At 44.3% G+C, this 23706-nt stretch overlaps 1 protein-coding gene across 1 annotated transcript in view; it reads right to left on the reverse strand.

Moving 5' to 3' along the window:
* MGAT5 (alpha-1,6-mannosylglycoprotein 6-beta-N-acetylglucosaminyltransferase) overlaps positions 1–23706 on the reverse strand; it is a 231160-nt gene that overhangs the window by 98774 nt on the left and 108680 nt on the right. Inside the window, exons 4-5 of the mRNA XM_075001551.1 lie at positions 9480–9556; positions 6595–6684 (exon numbers count right to left, since the gene is read on the reverse strand). Of these exons, the coding sequence (XP_074857652.1) occupies positions 6595–6684; positions 9480–9556 (167 nt within the window). The remainder of the gene's footprint in view (positions 1–6594; positions 6685–9479; positions 9557–23706) is intronic.

The following is a 23706-nucleotide window of genomic DNA, read 5'->3' on the forward strand; positions in this document are numbered from 1 at the left end:
GACACTAAACTGTTCAAGATAGTCAAGACAGGCAGACTGTGAGGAACTTCAAAAAGATCTCATCAAACTGAGTGACTGGGCAACAAAATGGCACATGAAATTTAATGTGGATAGGTGTAAGGTAATGCACATTGGAAAAAATAGCCCCAACTATATTTACAATATGATGGGGGCTAATTCAGCTATAACTAATCAGAAAAGGGAGTTATTGTGGATAGTTCCTTGAAAACATCCAAGCAACGTGCAGAGTTTGTAGCTATTCAAATAGTTTTCCACAGAAATGCAGTCTAGGTTCAAGGTTTCTTCAGCTACAGGATGAGCAGTGAAAAATTTAGCTTTTTTTCCCCTTTATAACCATTCCCACTGTTATGGCACTGGAGAATATTGTAAAGAACAGAACACAAAAAGTTATATGCAGCCAGTCTTCCCTCTTTAATTCTCTACAAAGGTGATTCTCTCTCTCTTTTTTAGATAGGATGATGGTAGAAAGACTGTGCAAAGGCAATTTGGAAAGCTGGGTTTTATCTTTTGTTCTTTGAACACTGAAGTCATTTTTACTCTAGTCTTCCTTAACAATGAGTTGTGCACCATTTGCACAGAAATCTGCTTCTTGGACATGTGTTATCCCATTGACAGAGACCTAAACTGAGCCACAGAAAGACTGAGTGAATTGCTCTCAAAATGACATTCCACAAATTAGCCTTATGGAAAATTTAATTTGTTATTAAATTGTAAGATAAATGTTTCTCTCAGCCGGCCCCACAACACATGGCCACATTACCTACCATGAGAGCATCTTCGTAAATAACTACCCTTCCAAAAGTATCAGGGCCACTCAAAAATTTGGGGTACCAATGGATCTTAATGCCCACCCTCATGCCTTCATTCAGGAACCGCAACACAAACATTCCTCTAAAAATTCATTCTCTCTTTCTGGACTGCCATTAGGCATGGCACAGCAGTTTAACAGTCCCACATATGTCTATATAAATCCTAAGCATGTCCCCAAAAAGTACTATTTAGAATAATTTGAACATGAGTGGCATTGCCAGGACAGGAAAACTGGGTGGGTGGGCAATGATGGGATGTGAGGGAAGAGCAGGAAAGATTGGGGCTTCAAGGGATCCGAGGCCACAAGGACAGGATCAGGAGGAACGAGGGCCAGGCTTTACGGCTCAGCAGGAACCTGAAGATGATGCTGCCCAGGGCATACAGGCTGGGGCACACCCCCATGGGGTCCAGAGGGATCCTCCTGGGGTTTAAGATCTATCTGCCCTTGGTTTAGTATCGGTTCGCCTGGCCACACTGCACAACCTTCTCCTGCCAAGGCCACACGCTGCCTCCTTTGTCTCCAATTACAGTGCCAGGGGTCAGGGTGGCAGCATGTAAAATAAAAATTTAGTGGGCAGCGAGAGGAAAAAGTAATTTTTCAAAGAGTTTTTCATTTATGTCATGTAATTTCATAAAGAGATCTGTGATTTTCTAAGGAAGTACAGTTTTTCCACTGACTAATGAAAATGGATATGTTGTCCATTTCATGACAACGCGTTGCCCAGAAGCAGTAATTCCTGAAAGTCAAAGCTGCATCAATGACAGTATGTAGTAAAATGGTATTTTGAACAATCAGTTATTTAAAAAATGCAAGTGGAAAAAGTATGTTTTGGAAAAAAATAAGTCTTTTTTTTTTTTAAAGGGTGAGTTTTTATTCTAAGGAAATAGACATTATTTTTAAAGTTAGAGCAACTATTTTCAAACACTCAAAAGAAACAATTCCAAGTTATAACTAGGATAATGAAAAAACCTGATCCTCTAATTAATACAATGAAACCGATTTAGACCGATTTAGAAAATAAGGTATCTTACTGGGTGTTAAAGCTGTAGCTGCCCTTAATGATTTTAAAAATAATATAAATGTTAACAGAAGACATCAGCTGTTGTATTATGCCATATTATGACAGTAACTGTACGGCATAATATGACAACAACATTTTTCAAGTACATTAAGAAGCTGTTAGAAGAAGGAAGGGGGCAAATTCTTCTATGTCATTGTGCACTATGACTACGATAACATAAAAATAAAAAAATAAATTTCAACTTAATTTCAGTTGAAACAACGATTGCCAACGCAAAAGATTTAAAAATGGAATTTTTAACTTCATTTTTGTAACAATGAAATGAATACAATTTTCATAAATAAAATTGGTTTAATCAAAAATGTTACAGTCATCCCTAAATTCTAGGTGTACCTTTAGGCTGCTGTGTGACCTTAAGCAAGTCACTTCACCTCTCTGCCTCAGTTTCACTGTCTGAAGTGAAGAGTGATATCGAGGTACGTTTGTAAAGCATTTTGAGAGCTATAAATACAAACTGTATTCATGGAAGTAGTGAAATCCAAGAAGAGGTCTGAAAAAATCTGGAGTGCTTGGGTTATACTACATTATAGAGGTAGTTGGGGAACACAGAGAATATAACAAGGTCTATTTGTATCCGTATGTTTTGCTGTTTCCAAGATATTGACAAATATACAATTAACTGGATTGTTCTTATACAGTGATCGTTTAGGTGATTCTTTTTTAAAGCAGGCTTTTTCATGCTACAGTAATGCTTTCTAATATTTTAAGGAGGTTGCTCTCTTTCCCCTATCCACCACTCAGAATTCTGGAGCCAAATTTGTCATTCAGCTTTTCACCCCTATCATAAACCATCAATTCTCTACCATGACCCACTTTGACAAATTACTCTGTGCAACACCATCTCCAAGTTATCTTTAGCAGCCAACACAGCTCATAAATCCACACCATTGTAGTGGTTATTAGAATTTCATTTCATGCTTGCATTCACGAACATTTAAGCTTTCAACCTTTGCTATTGGGCATTAATCATGGCATTAATCATGAGATTAAGTATGCTGAATTTAAACTCAAGGTTAACAGCATGCTCAACCAATATTAGTTTTACATACTGTCAAGGGAGAACTCTAAAAAGCAAAGACCTTCCTGTCAGTTCTTCCCTAAATACAAAAACAATTTGATGAGTAAAGATCTGTTCTTCTGTTACACCATGAAGCACAAAAATCACAAATTCATCCGTATTACTTAAAAAAATCATTTGAAATAAAAGTCTGCAAAACATCCTAAATCCTTGTCAATCACTCATTCTCTTAAGCTACCACAGTAATTACAGTGGACGCAACATGCACAAATTCAAGGATGTTCGAAATATCTGTTGTCTGGTACAAGACTGATTGAACGACTCTCTATTAGGGTAAGGAAAAAGTGCATTTTCCAAAATACTTCAGGTAGCAGAAAAGCCTATTTATAAAACCAGACGGAAGCTAAACATATCTAATATATATTTGCATAAGCTTTTTCATAGTGGCCTATAGTCCTAGTGAGTTAATGACACAATTCATAAATGATTCAGTTATATTCTATTTTATTTTCCTGATATTCTATAAATGGCCTAAGATAGTAAATATGTACCTAAAAGAAGAAACAGGCAAGGACTGAAATGATACCCAATAAAAATATAATCACCCTTATATCATAAGGGTAGTTAAGATCTTCAGCAGACTGGACATAGCCGGTCAGAGACTACACAGAAAGTCTTCTGCAGCTCTTGATACCTGTGTTTTTCTGAACATGTGCTGTCTTTAGTAAGTGTTCAATCATTAAGTCCAACCAAAGCTAGCTTTTCTCAGATTTGTTATGAAATCAAATCCGGCTTCAAAAGAATCCCTTTCACTAAACAATCATGGTTACAATTGTTATCAATGACTGCTTATCAATTAATTGGTTATTGATAATTGACAAATTATTGAACACTTATTGATTGCCAATAAGCTAATCATGGAGTACAAATTAAACATGAGCCAACTGGATGATGTGGTTGCAAAAAAGGCTACTATTATTCTGAGGTGTATTAACACATGTAAGGGCTGCTCTTCATTAAAGCTTTAATGTCCATACCTATGGCTAAATCGGTTCTGATAAAATTGGTGAGCTATATTGTAACTTAAGTTAATGTACAGCACATGCCAGCCACTATCAGCTATTTGGCCACTTGAGTGTGACTAGCTGGCTCGAACAACAAATAAATATATTTTCAGAATAATGTGGCTACTGCCTCACAACCATTTTGACACCACAGGGTCTATGCCATGCTTTGATAGGAGACACTCTTCTGCTGACTTATCTTATGCTTCCCTGGGAGGAATACAGAAGTTGTTGGGAGTGGTCTCTGTCATCAACTCAGCTTGTCTTCACCAGAGTTGCTAAACTGACAGTGCTGCAACAATCACAGTAGTGCCAATTTAGCTGTAAGTTTAGATGAGCCCTCGAGAGAGGAGGTAATTATCCTACTCTATGCAACATTCATGGGACCTCAGCTGGGCAGTGTATATTTTGGGAAAGATGTGGATGAACTGGAGAGTGTCAAGAGGACAGCAACAAAAATTGTAAGAAGTTTAGAAAAACTGACCCCCTGACAAAAGGTAAAAAAATTGAGCACATTTGGTTTTAAGCAAAGACTGAGGGAGGACATTATAACAGTCTTCAGATATATTAAGAGTTGTTATAAAAAGGAAGGTGATCAGTTTTTCTCCCTGGCTACTATAGCTAGAATAAGAATTAATTGGCTTAATCTGCAGCAAGGCAAATTTAGATTAGCATAGTTAAATACTAGGACAGATTACCAAAGCAGGTTGTAGAATCAGCTGAGGTCCACTTCAGCCCTCTATTTCCCCCATCAGACTTGAAAGCTCTCTACAGTATCAATGATTCAGGCTCACAAATACTCCTTTGAAGTAGGCAGCCCATTTAATAGATAAAGACTGTGAGGTGGAGAGAGATCAAGTGACTTGCCCAAGGTCACACAAGAAGTCAGTGAGAGAGCTATAAAGGGAAATTGCCTGCCACACTATGTCTTAGCCAGAAAATTATACCTGCCTTCCACAAGTTAAACAAACATCAATAATACAGGAGGAAGAAGCAATCTGGAGACAATAGTAATAGAAACAGCTGAATGTCCAATGCAAAATAAAACAGAAAAGGAAACTTTAACGGGGGGGGGGGGGGCAAAATCTAAAATGCTCACGAAATATTTAGGGTAACTAAAATGATTAGGGGCTTGGAACAGGTCCCATATGAGGAGAAGCTAAAAAGATTTGGACTTTTCAGTTTAGAAAAGAGGAGACTGAGGGGGGAACATGATAGAGGTATATAAAATTATGACAGGTGTGGAGAACTAGAGGACACCAAATTAAATTAATAGGTAGCAGGTTTAAAACTAATAAAATAAAGCTCTTCTTCACTCAGCGCAAAGTTAATCTGTGGTACTCCTTGCCAGAGGAGACTGTGAAGGCTAGGACTATAACAGAATTTAAGAAAGAGCTAAAAATATTCATGGAGGTTAGGTCTATAAAAAGCTATTAGCCAAGGGTAGGAATGGTGTCCCTGGCCTCTGATTGTCAAAGGCTGGAGATGGATGGCAGGAAACTAATCGCTTAATCATTGTCTTCAGAGCACCCTCTCTGGGGCACCTGGCACTGGCCACTGTCAGCAGACAGGCCACTGGGCTGGATGGACCTTTGGTCTGACCCAGTATGGCCATTCTTATGTTCTCCACCTTGGTTTGCAAGTTTAAAGGGGATCCCAACACCTGAAAGGTAGCATAAAGGAGGGGACAATTCTATAAGGAGAAAACCCTTGAAAGCATTTAATTCATTAATCTACATCTCTTCACTCCTGTAAACTTTAGCATGTTTACCACATCATGTTCTGGAATCACTGAAGATCTGTAAGTAATAACTAGGAAGATTTAATAGAGAACAATCCAATTCAGAAGCTATGAAAAGCCAAAAAAAAACTTGACAGTGTATTTTAGCTACACTAGAGAATTTTTGTGCAATCTGCACCCTGAATTGGATATGGTGTCAGGCTCTAACTGTTGGCACATAGTGCTTCTGGTACACCTTCCGCTAACTCACCTGGGCTGCCTGGGATCAATGATGAGACTTCTGATGAATTTTCAGGATCTCTGGGGGGGGAGGGGGAGACACACGACAAAAAACAAAACCCTGTCTCTTTGAACAGTGACTGAGCTTCACCTGTTGAGAACAGACTGCAAAAATAGTTGTGCTTTCCAGGAAGTCACACCCCTTACATTTACAATGTGAATATTCTCTGGGTTTCCAGTGAACCTTTTCCACACCACCTAGAATCGATTGCTTCAGAAAGCTGTTTTGGAACCTATGGTAAGAGCGCTATTCAACTACAGCAGCTCATTAAAGCACAGTAAGGCGGGTACATTATAGATGAAATACGATGGACTGATTGCACAGAAGACGGTTACAGTAATACAACCCCACTGGTATTGTTAGATTACAATTCTCTGAGGCAGACGTACAGAGGGAGCTCTGAATACTAGCACCACTCTTTGGGGTGGATCATTTTGGTATCTATCCCCTCACAGAACTCCTGTTAAAGATTAGTTGCCTCTTTCCAAGATGAACCATAGAAGTAATTACCATAAATACGGAGACTTTTTGTGTTCCCTTATTGCAGCTTTTATGTACTTGAAGAAAGACTTACTGACCTCACTGAGGTAGATAAAAAAGGAGCATGTAGACCCATCCACTCCATAACTTGCATAACATGGATCCGATCGCCACATATCTTTCATCCACTGAAACAAAACAGAACAACCTGTTTGAGCCTGTGTGCATCCATGCATTTTAAACAGACAGGTTTTCACCATGACTCAATAATTTGGGATGGGGAAAACCTATACATCACCAGAGGAAACCAAGCTAAAATAAGTGATAGAAAGTTTGAAAAGTGTACAGCAGACTATGGCTATGTCTATACTAGAAGCATCTGTTGACAGAAGTTACTGTTGATAGGGAAATCTCAACAGAATCTCTGTCAACAGATTGCATCTACACACAACTTGCTCTGTCCGAGAACTACCAGACTGCACTGTCCTATGGCGCCAGAACGCAGAATTGCAGCTCTACAAAGAAGGCTGCCCAGCAACCAGAAGTCCTCATGACAGAACTGTCTACACTGCACTTGTGTTGTTAGAACTCTTCTGTTGACAAAAGAGAAGCCCCCTTCTGTCAACAAAACTCTCTAGTGTAGACACAGCCGATAAAAAATGAATTGATTATCTCTTTCAAGCCAGTAAATCACTTCCCACGATCACTGTGGCTGAATACATCAAGAAGTGCTGTTGCACCTTATTGACTAACTGGTATTTTGGAGCATAAGCTTTCATGGGCAAAAACCAGCTTTGTCAGATACATGCTTAGGGGTGGGGTTCAGAGGAGTATTTAAAGAAGGGTGTCCCAGTATTTAAATACTCCCTGAAACCACCCCCCATGCATCTGACGAAGCACGTCTTTGCCCACGAAAGCTTATGCTCCAAAATATCTGTTAATCAATAACGTGCCACAGGACTTCTTGTTGTTCTCGAAGACACAGACTAACATGGCTACCTCTCTGATGGATGAATACAATCAGCACTGACAGTCAGATAAGCATAGAGACCAAAGGAGTATGTAAGTCTCTCCCCAGGTCAGGCTTGAGGCTTGTTAGTGGCAGAAGATAGCTTTCATTGCCTCTGGACATGTTGCACTTGTTCTGTGGTCAAATACGTCACTTCTGTACTGTTAGTTTGGTTTCTTTACAGAAGCAAAGAATTCACTTTAAACTTTTTTTTTTTTAAATGAAGAGCTACCTAGAATTAGTTGTCCTGGTAAAATCATTAAAGTAAACAAAAATAATTTTTTTCTTCAGGATCAGAAATTAGCAATTCAGAAGTCAAACAACAAATTACTTCGCAACTTTGGAACAAGTTTTAACCCATGTGGTTCAAAATTGAAGACACGAAGTTCAAATAGGTCAGGGAAGAGTTTGATTTTTTTTAAAAAGTGAACTTACAACAAAGTACTTTTATTTAGAAGACAATTTTTAAAAACTCAGATTCCAAGTATATAATCAAAATATATACTACATCTGAAATCATTAATGAGTAGCTGTATTGACCCTTCAAATTACACCTGTTTTTGAAGAGAAAAAAAATTTACCTGAAAATACTTATTACTGATTTTTTTCAATGATTTTGAGTTGAGAAAGGAAATGACAGTTTTCAGTACAGGTTGAACCTCTCTCATCTAGCACTCTCAGGACCTGACCAGTGCTGGATGAGAGAATTTGCTGGACCACAGGAGATAAATATTGTCTGGCACAGTGTTTCTTAAACTATGTTCTGCAGAACACCGGTGTTCCATGAACAACTTGTGGGTGTGCTGTGAGCGCTTGGAAAAATAATTCAAAGTTTTAAAATAAATAACCATTCTACCATAACAGTAATGGAAAATATTGAAAAAGTTTTATTTCTACATCTTGTGAGAGCAGTAGTAGTCTGGCAACGCAGCAAGGTTGACTAACATTGTGCTATCCTCCCTTCTCTGATCTTTTATCAACATGGCGGTGTAGCAACTAGCAAACAACGTGTAGCACATGAACTACGTTGTCAGTCAGCTGCTCAATGTCACCCAACATGCGTGTGTGATGTGTGATGATTTCTTGAACTGTTCCCACTAACATGCGTAAACAGAGTAAATTACATTTCTTTTTTAAAAAGCCGTAAGTGAGTGAAAATGCTACTGCTGAGGAAATAGCACCATCGATCAGTACCAATATTATTGTTTGGTGATCCATAGTCACAAAAAGTTTAAGAAACACTGGGCTAGCACATTACCAACACTTTCATTGCTTACTGGGCTTTTAAAAGACATTTAGCAGTATATTACAGCTAAACAACAGCACAGAAAAAAACCTGAAAGCCAGGACTGGTGGCTGTAAAGAAAAACCTTTGAGACCACAGGAAACTTGGCCACACCCACGAAAAGTAGTTGCCTGGGCTACCTAAAATTATGCTGGACAAGAGCGTTCCAGATAGAAGATGTTCAACTTGTATTTGCTAATTATATGCAGAAACAGAGACAACAGGGCAGGCTCTTCAGAGGCGTGGCAAGAATTTTAGCCCAATGTGTTTATATCTATGGTTCTGGTTGTGTGCAAAATTTAATACTTAAAATAGCCCAACTTTAATACTTAAAATCAAAAATTTATGGTTAGTCACATATCTAAACTCATATAGGACTGTGGCCTACATATTTTTGAATTTCATCTGATGGGCAGTCAAACTAACAAGGGACAGAATACTGAGATACATGGGAAAAACCCAAAGACTCTCTTTTATGCCATGTCTTAAAAAGGCACACCGCCCATTTTTGGTGATGGCTTCAGGTAAGCAGTGTGAAAATGGCATGTAATCCTCTAACTGCCTTCTGTGAATTTTGATAGTTAATCTCAATTGCTTACATTTGTAAATCTACAACAGTTTCAACACTGACTTTTTTCAACAAATGGGATTTAAGACACAACATGTACACAGAAGAGGACTACACTCACCTTTATTTTGCCCTCACAGTGAGGGAAGCCATCCATAGGAGGCAATTCACAATGTTCCTGGGCTCCATTAATGAGATCTGAAGAGAAAATCCAACAGAACATAGCTGCAATATTGATTTACACTTTTGGCAGATACTAAATCCATCCCCTTGAACTTCTGAGTCACCAGCCAAACTCACAAAAAAAGGACAATACTGTAGTCTCTGTGGCAGCAGTAAATGGACAATCTGCAGGTTCTGGTGCTAATAACAATAATGCTGAACCATAAAATAATTTTTAAAACTCCTGTTAACTTTTAAGCAAAGTAAGTGCCTTTCAAAATAATATTTGGACAGCATCATGGATCTGGTCTGAAATCCCTCAGACATGCAAATAGTCTCCCTGAAATCCATAGGTATGATTCTCCTCACACACCAGTGACAAGAGCACAGTGGAGTTCAGCTGCTGGACAATTAGCAGTATCAAGACTCTTCGAACGGTTGAAGGATTAATCCTTATGTTTGAACAGTGCTGAGGATACTGCAGAAGCTCATTAAATGGTAGTAATGAACAACAGAGTGGGGTAGGAAATTAAGCTGTTTTTCAGATTGCAAAAATGGATAAAAATTAAAAAAAAATTCTTAAAGATGGTACTTGGCAGTCAAAAGTACACCATTGAGCAGGGTGACCATCCGTTCGGTATTAGGCGGGATGGTCCCATATTTGGGATGCCAAAAAGGCATCCAGTCTTACTTTTAAAAGGGACTCGTTGTCCTGTATTTGAATCCTCCTGCAGTCGTCTCCCAGCTCAGCTGGATGTGATACCTCAGCTGAGTGACTGCACAAATGACATAGCTACCAAATGCAGGAGTGTCACCTGGCAGCCCTGTAAATGTTATGAAGCACTCAAATACATTTCAAACACAGCAATGCTTTCCTAACCATCCAACAGCACCTATGGTCAGAATAAGAACCTTGTAGAGCCCCATAACTCCCTTCCAACAAACCTCCATTATCATCTCATTCATATCCTCCTCCTCTGGGGGGAAAAGGGACGGATCAGCACTCACTCCCTGTTAGATTCCAGCCTTTGGAAGCTAATGATCCAAATCCAGTGATGAATCCTGGCCACTTGCCACCTCAGGCACATTGCACACACTCTGATAAGGACTCCCTCTCTCTTCTGAAACTCGCTTACTCTAGTAATACCAACAAAGCGTGTTCACATGGTGACAAAAGCCAACAAAAATATCCAAACAGCACAAAACCAGAAACATTCAAATGTAAAACATGAGTCATGTGCTAGTCTTCCCCATACTTCCTCTTTTGTCCAAGTCCATCATTTGCATTGTACTGACCTGCCTTTTAATGGGTGTTTTTGAAGCCTGTAACGTCTGTGAATGCTAGAAAATTATACATACAGGCAGCGGCTGTGTACTTCTTTAGGACCGTTTTTCTTAAAGAAGTGTACACGAACAGGGTGCTCGACTAGCCATCTGTGGGGTGGAAGACGGCAGCTACGGAACATGCAAGCAATTTTACCCAGCATTTGAGACCGAAGACTAAGTTTACGCCTGCTCTATCCATGTTTGTTGCCAAAACTTATACAAGTTGGTGACACAAAAATCACCACATGGTGCTCACACTTGCTCCTTCTGTCAAAAGGTCATGTCCACACTAGGGGCAGCATCATAGATAGGGAGTGTGAGCAGTGAAATCTGGCAATGCACCCTCAGGAACTACGCCAGGTACGTCTCTCGATCTCCCGCCCAGCTCCCACTCCCATCCCACTCCTCAGCAGTCCTCTCCTGCATACTGAAGCCCTCATTTTTGGCCACACCCCAGAGCCTGGAGTCTCAGGAAGAGTTAATCCCCAACTGGGATTATGCCCAGCTCTGCAGCTCTAGAAGTGGAGGGGCCTCGGGCAGTCAGCCCTTAGTGCCACTCAGATCATGGCGCTGCCCATTCCCCACACTCCTGAGTCATGTGGAGTGGTGCAGCAATGTTAATGTGGCACTTCAAAGGGGCCCACTGCCAAAAAACCTATGCTCCTGGCCAGAGCTCTGGGCCCCTTTGAAATGTTGGGCCCCAGGACAACTGCTGCCTTTGCCTCCAGCTGTCGGCAGGCCTGCTCACATCTTACACCCTCCTTAGCTGCTGGGAACAGCACTGTGTGTAGCTCTGTGAGCTCTCCCTGCTGATCCATGTCAGAGCTGCCCAGCAATCTGTCCCCCTGCCCCTGCAGCAGTCTGGCTATGGCTGTATTCCTAGTGCAGGGCTTACAGGAGCACTCCAATGATATGCTCTGTGTTGGTTCCTCAAAGGGAGCGGCACACTTGGCTGTGACATACTCCTGGGAGCTTTGAAAGGGGAGGGGAGGATGCCTGCAGGGCAGCAGAGAACAAAACACTGAATAGAGCAATCAGGAAAGGCACTGTGGGATACAGGAAGAAGCCAGTTCTCACCACAAAATGAACAGCAGCATCTTCACTGGCTCTTTGCTGAGAATCAAGGGAGGGGAAAAGAAAAAAGTCTGTTCTAGGGAGGAAATTTTTTATTGTTGAAACCAAGCACTTTTCCTGACAAAAGCCCCATAGCAGTGAGCCCATGCACACTGGTTTATCACGCAAGGGCAGCTTTTGGCAACAAAACTTGGTAGCGTAGACAAAGCCTATGAAAATAGTCTCTCTTATTTGAGATGGGGTCCTCAGACCCATGATGTTACTGAGACTATCATCTACTGCCTGAGACGTTACTATCTAGGAAGCAGACCAGTGTCTCCAATGAATATTAGGGGAAGAGCAGTTTCACCTTTGAAAAAACTCACCACTTGAGGTATCTGCACAGTGAAGGAAATCTCTAACCACTGCATACTGGCAAGAGATCTTTAAATAAGCATTATGAGTAAATCCTTCTGCAGAGCAAGGAACTACGTGAAAAACAAATGGACAACCATCCGTAAACAGAACTTTTTCCAAAATTAACAGCCTGTTAGGGTGGGTTGAATATGTAGATCCTGTTCTCTAAGAAGAGAAGCTTCTAGGTAAAGCACGCATACATTTCCTGAATATAATTTAAATTGCTATGGGACTTTAGGTACCCTGAACATAATAATCCAAAAGTTAAATTTTGACTAGGATACCGTGGTAAATACTTTTCCTCTTTCCAAAAATGGACACAAAAGACATTTAAAGGTTATAAACGGGCACATTATGGATTTTGTATCATCAGATAGGCATACCTGCTACAGCACAATATTATTGCACACCTGGTTAACTGCTGACTCAAAAGGATGAGTGCCACCATCTTATATACTCGGGATGTTTTTCCTTTTTTAATGGAGAGGTCCCAGTTTTGACAAAAGACAGATAGTTTAAAGTAAACAGCTGTTTACAAGATATTTTCCATTCAGGCTCATGAGCACGTAATTTGTGATGGAAAAATCTATAACAGAATAATGGATCTCCTGAGAAGTTCTCACTGAATTAGTCAACAAATTTTATATTGAAAGAGATGTACTGAACCTGGCAAAATTGGTGGCACTAATCTGCTTTTATGTTTTCTAAAACAACAGCCTGTCAAGCACTCATTCCAACCTAAGGAGAGACAAAACCAGAGTGTTTTAACGTTAAAGCAATAATGAAACACCATTTTCCCATATTTTTATAGTATTAGACTCTGTTTTTAAAGAGATTTCCCCCTCCCTTTCAAATCTTGACACAATTACAGGCCCTACCGAGCTCATGACCCACTTTGGTAAATGTCACGGTCCTTGGTTTTTTTAAAAAAAAAAAAAAGTTCAGTATTTCAACCACTTAAATCCAAATTTTTATGTTGTTTGTAAATGTAGAAGTCTTGACCCAAAAAGGAGATGTGGTGCAGTGCTCACAAAATTATCGCAGGGGGCTTTCAGTATCCCGACCCTTATTTTGGCATTGCTACTGGTGGGGCACTGCTTTCACAGCTGGGTACTGGACCACCAGCCGCTGCTCTCTGGCATCCCAGCTCTGAAAGCAGCACAGAAGGAAGAATGGAAAATACAGTGATTTCCCTCCCACAAAATAACCTGTGGGCACCCCTCACCTCCAACAATTCCCTTTTAGGTTAGGGCCCTTAATTAGAGCAATGCTGGTCCCTCCTTCCTCAGGTGGAATCTGTATAGTACAGGGTGAAAACACAAAACAACAGATTTCAGTGGGGGGAAAAAACAGATTTTTACAGTCCATGATATGTTTGCATTTTCCATGGCTTTGAATTTAGGAGGGTCTTACTCATTTAATCAGCCCATTGCGAAGGGAAGTTATAATGGGTACGATATCAACACTGCAATATTTTCTGCAACAGTATCTTCTGGGGCAGAAAGGTTGTATTTATTTGAGAACTACATTTCCACCTAGAACCAGGGGAGTAGCTGTGAGAGTCTGAATCTGCAGAAACAACAGAATCCTGTGGCACCCTAAAGTCTAACAGATTTATTTGGGCATAAGCTTTCATGAGCAAAAACCCACTTCATCAGGGTGGCTAAGTCTGCCTTCCCTCTTGCAACAGGCTAATGAGAGTTCCCCACACCCCCATTGCAACAGGCTAATGGGAGCTACCTAGGTCATGCTTGCAGTGCAGGCAGCAGACAGAGGACCTTCCCTGCCCTTGAACACAGAGAACACAAGTACCCAACAGGCATCCACTCTGAGCAGTGTGGAGGGCTGGGGGGACAGGAGGCACGGAGTCTGCCTGAGGGGTCCTGGCGAGCTGCTGGCAAGGAGCCGCCTAAGGTTAAGTCCCTCCTTGACTACACTGGTAAACCACCTCCATTCTCTCCCCAAACCTTCTGCACCTCCTTTCCTGTACCCCTTTCAGATGCTGCACCCCGATTCCTTGTCCCAGGTTACAACAAATATTCCTTCTAATCTTTTCAATCCATTGCAGAATAAATTTTTATGTGCACCAAAGAATGTGAAAATGTGCACCACTAGTAAAAACACTAACCTAGCTGTAGGCGCTTTGTTAATCAGCTGGGTGGTATCTGAAATTCACCTGAGCAGCCACACAGGCGCACCACTTCCAGTGAACACTGGTCACTACCTTACCACCTGCACCCCTGCCCCAAGTCACAACCCTCTCCCAGATCCTACTCTTTCTTCCTTATTTCCAGCTGAACCTAGATCCTACTCCCCTCTTTATTTTCAGCTTCCAATAGTGCTATGGAGCCAAAGACAAACTTGAACAACTTGAGATACAGATTGGGACAGCTCCACATTAGAGCCCATTTTTGGCAGCTGATCGACAAGATACTCCACCAGAATTGTGACAAACAGGGCAGAGATGGTAAGGTTTGCTCCAAAAAGACATAGCAACAATCTCAAGGACATAGTTTTTTGAGATTCTTTTGACCACATAAGAAACAGCTGTTCAAAAGATTTCTTTAAAAGTGTATGGGCTCATCTTTGTGAAGACACCAGCAACATGTTCTAGGACCTCGTTTTCCTTTTCCCACATCAAAATTCTCTTTTACACCCATACCCATTCCTGCAACGCAATCTCCTGCTGGAGATTACAGTCCCCTTCTACACCCAAACTCCCTCCCAGATCCCACACCCCTTCCTGCATCCAGGACCTCACCCTGAGTTCCTTTCTGCATCCAACCTCTATCCCACAGCCTGAACTCTCTCCATTAATATCACAGAAGTGTGTGGCTCTTGACCACTTACCAAATTCTTGGAGTGGTTCCCCATCAAAACTGATTGCCCATCCCTAATGTACACATATCCCGTTGGTGGCGGAGAGATTGTGGTGGATGTGGCATTTGCTAAGGAAACACCGTAATAATCAAATGTGCATTTTTGTCCATTATAGAGTGTCCAGTCAGATTATATTATTTTTTCCTAAGGCTTCCATGGGGCCACGGTAGCTATGAGTGGCAGTAACTCTTGTGAAATAATGTTTTGAGGCAGAGTTGTCAAAATAATTCTTCTAGTTCTACAGTGAGACAGAAAGTTTGTCCCACCAATAGTACAGATAATTCAATTCTAGTTAGTGGATGATTACAGTGTGTCATGTGGCAGGTCCATATGTCATGGTTTGTCCCAAAAGTGACATTGTGTGCTGTGGAATTGTTATAGTTGGTTCCACTTTTTGTTTTTGAGATAGATAGCTGTCATCAACATTTTCTTTATAGTAGCTTTGGGTTTCTTGTATCATACACAGGTAACCTCACTGACTTTTGTCCTACAAGTATGTTGGATTATTTCTTACTTGAGGTGTTTCTTGCTGGAATACAGGTGCAAGAGATGGTTCCTCAAGTGTTCTGAACTTTTGCAGAACTTTTAAGTGTATTTGGAGTACCATGCAGATCTCTCAGGGTTTTAGATGGCAAGTCTTCTGGCGATCATGATTTTTTTCGCATTTGCTTAGGAAGTAGATGTCACTTAAGCTTTGCTTCCTTTTCTTTATGTTGTGGAGTTTCCACTTGAGATGACAATTTGATATAGTTCACTGCCAATTACAGCGTTGTAGCCGTGTCAGTTTCAGAATATTAGGCAATACTATTTTTCTGCATGAATTCATTAGAGAGTCTAGTCACTATCTTGTTTCATTCACATCAATGTTATTAGGACATTTAGTGCACTGGAGGAGGTACACCACTTGCTGTAACACACGTGCTCTTACACTGACAGCATAAGGAAAGTAAGGATAATGAACATTTTTATTAAAGATCTGACAGACAAGTGCTTTACATTCAGAGAGTGTACAATTGTTATTTTCCATTAGGGTTGGCTATTACATACTACATCACAGAGTTTTATTATACATTTCTACACTAACAGTGCTGAAAAGTGCAAACGTGCAAGGATGGTATACTGAGCCAGATCACCACAGGGGTGTCTGAATTTCACTCATTCACTGGTATATCTCATGACTTTTTTTTTTTTTTTGTGAAACTGAGATCTGCTCTTTTACTAGTAGCAAGGACTTTGTAGCCAGACAGAGCCCCCCCCCCACCTTTGCTATACTCCATCTTGCTTTCCTTAGGTGCTTCAGGCACGAAAGGGTTAAAAGGAACAGCCCAGTCTTGGAATGCCTGAGAGCGCAGATGTGCTTATCTCCTAGCACAAGTCTCTGATGCTCCGGAGCAAGAGCCAGACTGACCCTGAATGGGCCGAAACCAGACAACAAAGGACAATGGACTAACAGACCGCCAGGGCCTCGGGCTGCCCTTGACTGGTACCGGTGATTAATACGCCCACACTTGGTCCCAGACGGAGGAATCTCTGACCCATTAAGAGAAAAATGTCCTAAACTGTCTCCACCTCACAGGTGCTAACTAAGCCCTTGAACTCCCTGTGAGAACCAGCATCGCAGGACGATTTAATTCAACTGGCACCTTTTAGATAAGGAAGAAGCATATGTGACCCAAGAGGTATAAGAAGAGGGTCTGGCAAACCCCCTTTTGAGCTCCAATTACCTTTGCCTGCTGGACAGGAGGGTTTTTGCCTCCTGAGGTCCCAGGGAGAGCCCGTTTCCTCGTAAAAAGACTTCTTCCCAAGGGACTGAGAGAAGACTCTGGCCACGCCACGTCGGTAACGCAGGGGTGAGAATAAGACCTGCAGGTATTTTACCTTTTGCTTTGGCGCGCATCTAACAAGTGCAGATCTGTGAATTGAAGCGTGTGCTAGCTCTTTGCAATCAAAGTGTAAACCTTGTAACCACAAGAGCGGAACTCGTTAGTTAAATAAACAAGTAATTGATTAAGTGGTAACCTGACTCCTCCTGTTACTGTGCAAACCGAACACAAAACCAAGAGCCCAGCTGCTTTTGAGCTGTAACAGCCTGGTCACTGGTGGGGCGTATTGAGAGCCAAGCGCTGAGTAGTGCTGCCTCCACAGAGCAGACTCTTGGGGCACCTGTCAGCCCTCCTGGCTGCCCGCTGCGAAGGGACTCTGTCCTAGCAGTTAAAGACATGGGTGTAGGAGGCTCTCAGTAAAACCTGTGGGGCACCCGTCAGCCTTTCTGGCTTCCCGCTGCAAAGGGACTCCGTCCTAGCAGTTAAAGACTTGGGTGTTAGGACCCTGGGGCATCCGTCACCCTGCCCGGGCTGCCCGCTGTGAAGGGACTCTGTCCTAGCAGTTGAAGACTCGGATGAAAACAAAGGCATAGGTGATATCCCGCCTGACCATCGGCTAACAGACTTATAGGAAAGGTATATGAATTCATGATCTGTTAAAGCCTTGGGCACACAGTACCTGGTAGGATCAGGCCCTTCAACTCCTGAAGGCTTTTAAAGAAAAGACTAGAGAACATTTAATAATGCATAGTAACAGAGAGCAAGCCGTGCTAGTCTATACACTATCAAACAAAAAGCAGTCAAGTAGCACTTTAAAGACTAGCAAAGTAGTTTATTAGGTGAGCTTTCGTGGGACAGACCCACTTCTTCAGACCATAGCCAGACCAGAACAGACTCAATATTTAAGACACAGAGAACCAAAAACAGTAAGCAAGGAGGACAAATCAGAAAAAGATAATCAAGGTGAGCAAATCAGAGAGTGGAAGGGTGGGGGGGAAGATCAAGAATTAGATTGAGTTAGGTATGCAGACGAGCCCCTATAGTGACTCAAAGTTCACATCACGATTAAACCATGTGTTAATGTTCCGAATTTGAATATAAATGGCAGTTCGTCCACTTCCCTTTCTACAAAGGAGCGATAATTTCTTTTCAGTAACACACATACCTTGAGGTCATTGACAGAATGCCCCATTCCATTAAAATGTTGACTAACTGGTTTGTGAATCTGGAGTGTTTTGATGTCTGTTTTGTGCCCGTTGACCCTTTGTCTAAGGGAGTTAGAAGTCTGTCCAATATACAAAGCATCTGGGCATTGTTGGCACATGATGGCATATATGATGTTGTTAGAGGAGCATGAGAAGATGCCCGTGATTCTGTGAGTAACCTGGTTAGGTCCAGTGATGGTATTTCCAGAGAAGATTTGTGGACAAAGCTGGCAGCGGACTTTGTTGCAGGGAAAGGTTCCAGGACTGGTGTTCCTGGGGTATAGACTGTGGCTGTTAGTAAGGATCCTCATGAGGTTGGCAGGTTGTCTGTAGGAGAGAACAGGCATGTAACCCAGAGCCTGAGCCTGGATTATTCTATTTACTTCCCAAAATCCACAAACCTGGAAACCCTATCATTTCAGGTATTGGCACCCTTTCTGAGTCACTATAGGGGCTCGTCTGCATACCTAACTCAATCTAATTCTTGATCTTCCCCCCCATCCCTCCACTCTCTGATTTGCTCACCTTGATTATCTTTTTCTGATTTGTCCTCCTTGCTTACTGTTTTTGGTTCTCTGTGCCTTAAATATTGAGTCTGTTCTGGTCTGGATATGGTCTGAAGAAGTGGGTCTGTCCCACGAAAAGAGAAGTTACTCACCGTAGTAACGGTGGTTCTTCGAGGTGTGTCCCCGTGGGTGCTCCACAATAGGTGACGGGCTTGCCCGGCGCCGCAGATCAGATCTTCCAAGCAGTTTCTGCCGGACCGCGCATGCGCCGGCGCGCGCTGCTCCCTTGCGCGCTCCTGGCCATGTGCGCGATCCGGTCCCCGCCAGTTCCTCGACCAACCGCCTCGGGTGCCCCTGCAAAACACTAACAGAGATCCGAAGCGGGGAGGATGGGCGGGTAGTGGAGCACCCACGGGGACACACCTCGAAGAACCACCGTTACTACGGTGAGTAACTTCTCTTTCTTCTTCGAGTGTCCCCGTGGGCGCTCCACAATAGGTGACTACCCAGCAGTAACCCAAGATAGGAGGTGGGTAATCGGATTATGTGCAGCTTGTCCCCGAGAGGACCGCTGCAGAGAGACGGGTATCCTCTTGGAATACCCTGTGAAGGGCGTAATGTTTGGCGAAGGTGTCGTAGGATGACCAGGTCGCCGCTCTGCAAATGTCTTTTAACGCAACGCCCTTGAAAAAGGCTGTTGATGCCGCCACCGCCCTGGTGGAATGAGCCCTGGGAGTGGCCGATAAAGGAGTCTTTTTGAGCTCGTAGCACATTTTTATGCAGGATACAATGTGCTTCGAGATTCTCTGCGAGGAGAGACCCTTTTCTTTCGATTTGGGAGCGAGGGAGACTAGGAGTCTATCCGTTTTCTGGAAGGACTTGGTCCTGTCTACGTAGAAGGCTAGCGCCCTCCTCACGTCCAGGAGGTGTAGGCGCGCCTCTTCGTTGGAGTTATGAGGCTTTGGATAAAACGAGGGTAGAACAATAGGTTCGTTGATGTGAAACTCGGAAGAAACTTTGGGAACAAAGGCTGGATGCAGCCGTATGGTTACCGCCTCCTTGGAAAAAACAGTGCAGGGTGGCGTTGCCATGACTGCCGCGAGCTCGCTCACCCTACGAGCTGACGTAATTGCAAGAAGAAAGGTCGTCTTTATTGTAAGGAGGCGGAGGGGAACCGTGGCCAAGGGCTCGAACGGTGGTCCCATCAGTGTGGTAAGCACCAGGTCCAAGTTCCACGAAGGTGGAATCGGTTTCCAAGGGGGGTAGAGGTTTACCAACCCTTTGAGGAACCTGGTAACCATTGGGTGGGCGAACACCGTGTGCCCTTCCTCCTCACGTCTGAACGCCGAGATGGCGGCAAGGTGGACCTTTAACGAGGATAGCGAGAGTCCTCCTCTCTTGAGGTCCAGTAAATACTCTAGAATTGTAGGTATAGGCACCGAAAGGGGGGCCAGCTGTTTGGTAGAACACCAAGCCGTGAAGCGAGTCCATTTTTGTTTGTAGGTCTTCCTAGTGGAAGTCCTCCTGCTACTTTCTAGGACTTGCTGTACTCCCACTGTGCATGTGCTCTCTAGGGAGCTGAGCCATGGATTAACCACGCTTGCAGTCGCAGGCTTTGGGGGTGCGGATGCACTATGGACCCCTGGGCTTGCGTGAGCAGATCTGGCGCCACCGGAAGAGGCATCGGTGGACGGTCCGACATGCGCAGGAGTAGGGGGAACCATTGTTGGCGATCCCACGTTGGGACTATCAGGATCATCCGGGCCCTTTCCCTCCTGGCTTTTTGCAAAACTTTGTGGATCAGCACTGTGGGAGGAAACGCATAAAGCAGGGGGCCCCCCCACAGGATCGCGAACGCGTCCCCCAGGGACCCCCATCCCAGTCCTGCCCTGGAGCAGAATCGTGGGCACTGCTTGTTGTGCTGAGTGGCAAACAGATCTATTTGGGGAAAACCCCATGCGTGGAAAATCAGCCGTAGCAGATCGGGACGGATCTGCCACTCGTGTGTGAGCGCAAAACGCCTGCTCAGCTGGTCTGCCTTCACGTTGTGCGCACCCGGCAAGTATGAGGCTTTCAAGATTATATTGTGGGCGATGCACCAGTTCCATAAGCGGATTGCTTCCGCGCATAAGGCACGGGATTGAGCTCCTCCTTGCCTGTTTATATAAAACATGGTGGAGGTATTGTCTGTACTGATCCCGACGACTTTGCCTTGTATGTGGTCTCGAAAGTGTTTGCAGGCGTTGAACACTGCTCTGAGCTCCAGTACATTGATGTGTAGTGACTGTTCCGTGGGTGACCACAGTCCTTGAGTCACCTCTTCGCCCATGTGCGCTCCCCACCCTATGAGGGAGGCATCTGTAGTGAGAAAAACCGATATTTGCGGCTGGTGGAAGGGTACCCCTGTTAGCAAGTTCCTGGGGTTTACCCACCATTGCAGGGATTTGCGCACCCCGGCTGTGGGCGACACCACCCTGTGAACGGTGTGTACTGCCGGTTTGTATACACTCGCCAGCCAGTGCTGCATGCTGCGCATGTGTAACCTGGCGTTCTGCACTACAAACGTCGCCGCTGCCATGTGGCCCAGCAGCTGCAAGCACGTCAAGACCGGCACCGTAGGGCTGAAGGTGATGACTTGCACGAGGGAACCGATGGCTCGAAAGCGAGCCTCTGGTAGGTATACTCTCGCTGTAACCGAGTTTATGCGAGCCCCTATGAACTCTATGTCCTGTGTGGGGTCTATTTGTGATTTTGCCAGATTGATAACCAGGCCAAGTGAGGAGAACGTGTTTGCTGTGACGCGTATCATGCGCAGAACCTCCCCTTTCGAGGCCCCTTTGAGCAGGCAGTCGTCCAGATACGGGAAAATAAATACCCCGTCTGTGCAGGTAGGCTGACACCACTGCCAAGGTCTTGGTGAAGACTCTGGGGGCCGAGGAGAGGCCAAACGGTAGGACCTTGTATTGGAAGTGTTCGTTGCCTACCATGAACCGGAGGAATCGCCGGTGAGCCGGATGGATGGTTATGTGGAAGTACGCGTCTTGTAAATTGAGGGCTGCGAACCAGTCTCCATCGTCCAGTGCTGTAAGGATGGAGGCGATCGTGGTCATACGAAAACGTTGCTTGCGCAGGTACCTGTTGAGGCCGCGAAGGTCTAAGATGGGCCTCCAGCCTCCTGTCTTTTTCTCCGTGAGGAAATACCGGGAGTAGAACCCTTTTCCTTGCAGTTGCTCCGGCACCCTTTCCACCGCCCCTATGAGCACGAGATGGGCCACCTCCTGCCTGAGCCTGGCTACATGGGAGGCCTCCTGGAGGTGGGGCTTGGGTGGAGGTCGCGACGGTGGGAGCGACTGGAAGGGGATGGCGTACCCCGTGGCTATGATCTCCAGCACCCATTTGTCTGTGGTGATCCTTTGCCACTGGTCGTAGAATGGTCGGAGGCGATGGTGGAATAGCCGCTTCAGATGACCTTGTGTGATGGTAGTGATGGCGCAGCCCTGGATCTGTATGTCAAACTTGTGGCCTTTGACCCCGCCCCGAGGACGCACGGCTCTGTTGTGAGCGTCGCCTGGGAGTTCTGTACTGCTGGTGCTGTTGATGTCGCCCTTGCTCGTAACCCCTGTGATACTGGGGGTGCTGTTGCTGGTACTGGTACCGCCTTTGCTGAGGGTAGTACCTTTTCTTTGTGTATGGAGGGGTGTAAATCCCCAGGGTCCTGAGTGTGGCTCTTGAATCTTTACTGGAATGAAGGACCGAGTCAGTTGATTCAGCAAACAGCTTCTGCGAGTCGAAGGGAAGGTCAACTATCTTCGCCTGCAGATCCCTCGGTATACCCGAGGTCTGGAGCCAGGACTCCCTTCGCATCACCACTGCGGTTGCTGTGGAACGTGCTGCTGTGTCCGCAACGTCCAAAGCAATCTGAACTCCCGTCCTCGCAGCCGCGTAGCCTTCTTGCACTATGGCCTTGAGGACCGGCTTTTTGTCCTCTGGAAGCGAGTCCATGAGGGAGGTTAACCTGGAATAGTTGTCAAAATTATGGTTCGCTAAGTGCGCTGCGTAATTTGCCATTCGCAACGTTAAAGTGGAGGAGGAGTAGACCTTTCTGCCGAACAGCTCTAGCTTCTTGGCATCTTTGTCTGTTCCCCCTGTTTTAAATTGAGATGTTTTTGATCTTTGTTGCGAGGACTCCACCACCAAGGAGTTTGGCTGTGGGTGGCTAAACAGGAACTCCATGCCCTTTGCCGGCACGAAGTATTTCTTATCCGCTCTCTTTTGGACAGGCGGAATAGTTGCAGGGGTCTGCCATATCGTAGTGGCGGACTCTAAGATCGCTTCATCAAGCGGTATTGCTACTCTGGAGGAGACCGGAGGTCTCAAGTTTTTGAGGAGCTTATGGTGTTTCTCTTGCACCTCTGCTGTCTGGATGCCTTGCGTGAAGGCCACCCTCTTAAACAGCTCCTGAAACTGTTTGAGATCGTCCGTAGGATGGACGTCCCCCAGGGCCGTAGCCTCGTCCGGGGAGGAGAGCGAGGAACCGCTGGGGTACGTCTCTCTGGACCCTTCCAGTTCCTGCTGGTGATGGTACACCCTCTTGCTGGAGGTTTGCGAGGGAAAATCTCGGGGTTCCATGACCAGTCCCCCCTGAGATGCTTGAGTCTCTGTCCCTGGTCGCAATTGCCCTCGGGGGTACGAGATAGTCTGTGGGGATCTTTCCCTAGTAGATTGCCGATGGTGTCTATGCCCCGCGTGGTAGGGGCGACCATGGCAGTATAGGCACTGTTCTTGGGAAGGTGACCTAGACCACTCCCTTGGTGCGTACCCTCTGCGTCTGGGGGAGGGAGATCGTCGAGACACTGGAGAGAGCGATTTCGCATAATAGTCCAGCGGTTCAAACCCCAGGAAGGGTGAAGGTGGTGCCAGCCATGGTGAGGCTGGTTGTAAAAATGGAGAAGGGGGCTCCGGGTAGGCTAGGGGGG

Source organism: Carettochelys insculpta, chromosome 8 (genome assembly GCF_033958435.1).
Source record: "Carettochelys insculpta isolate YL-2023 chromosome 8, ASM3395843v1, whole genome shotgun sequence".
Taxonomy (NCBI): domain Eukaryota; kingdom Metazoa; phylum Chordata; order Testudines; family Carettochelyidae; genus Carettochelys; species Carettochelys insculpta.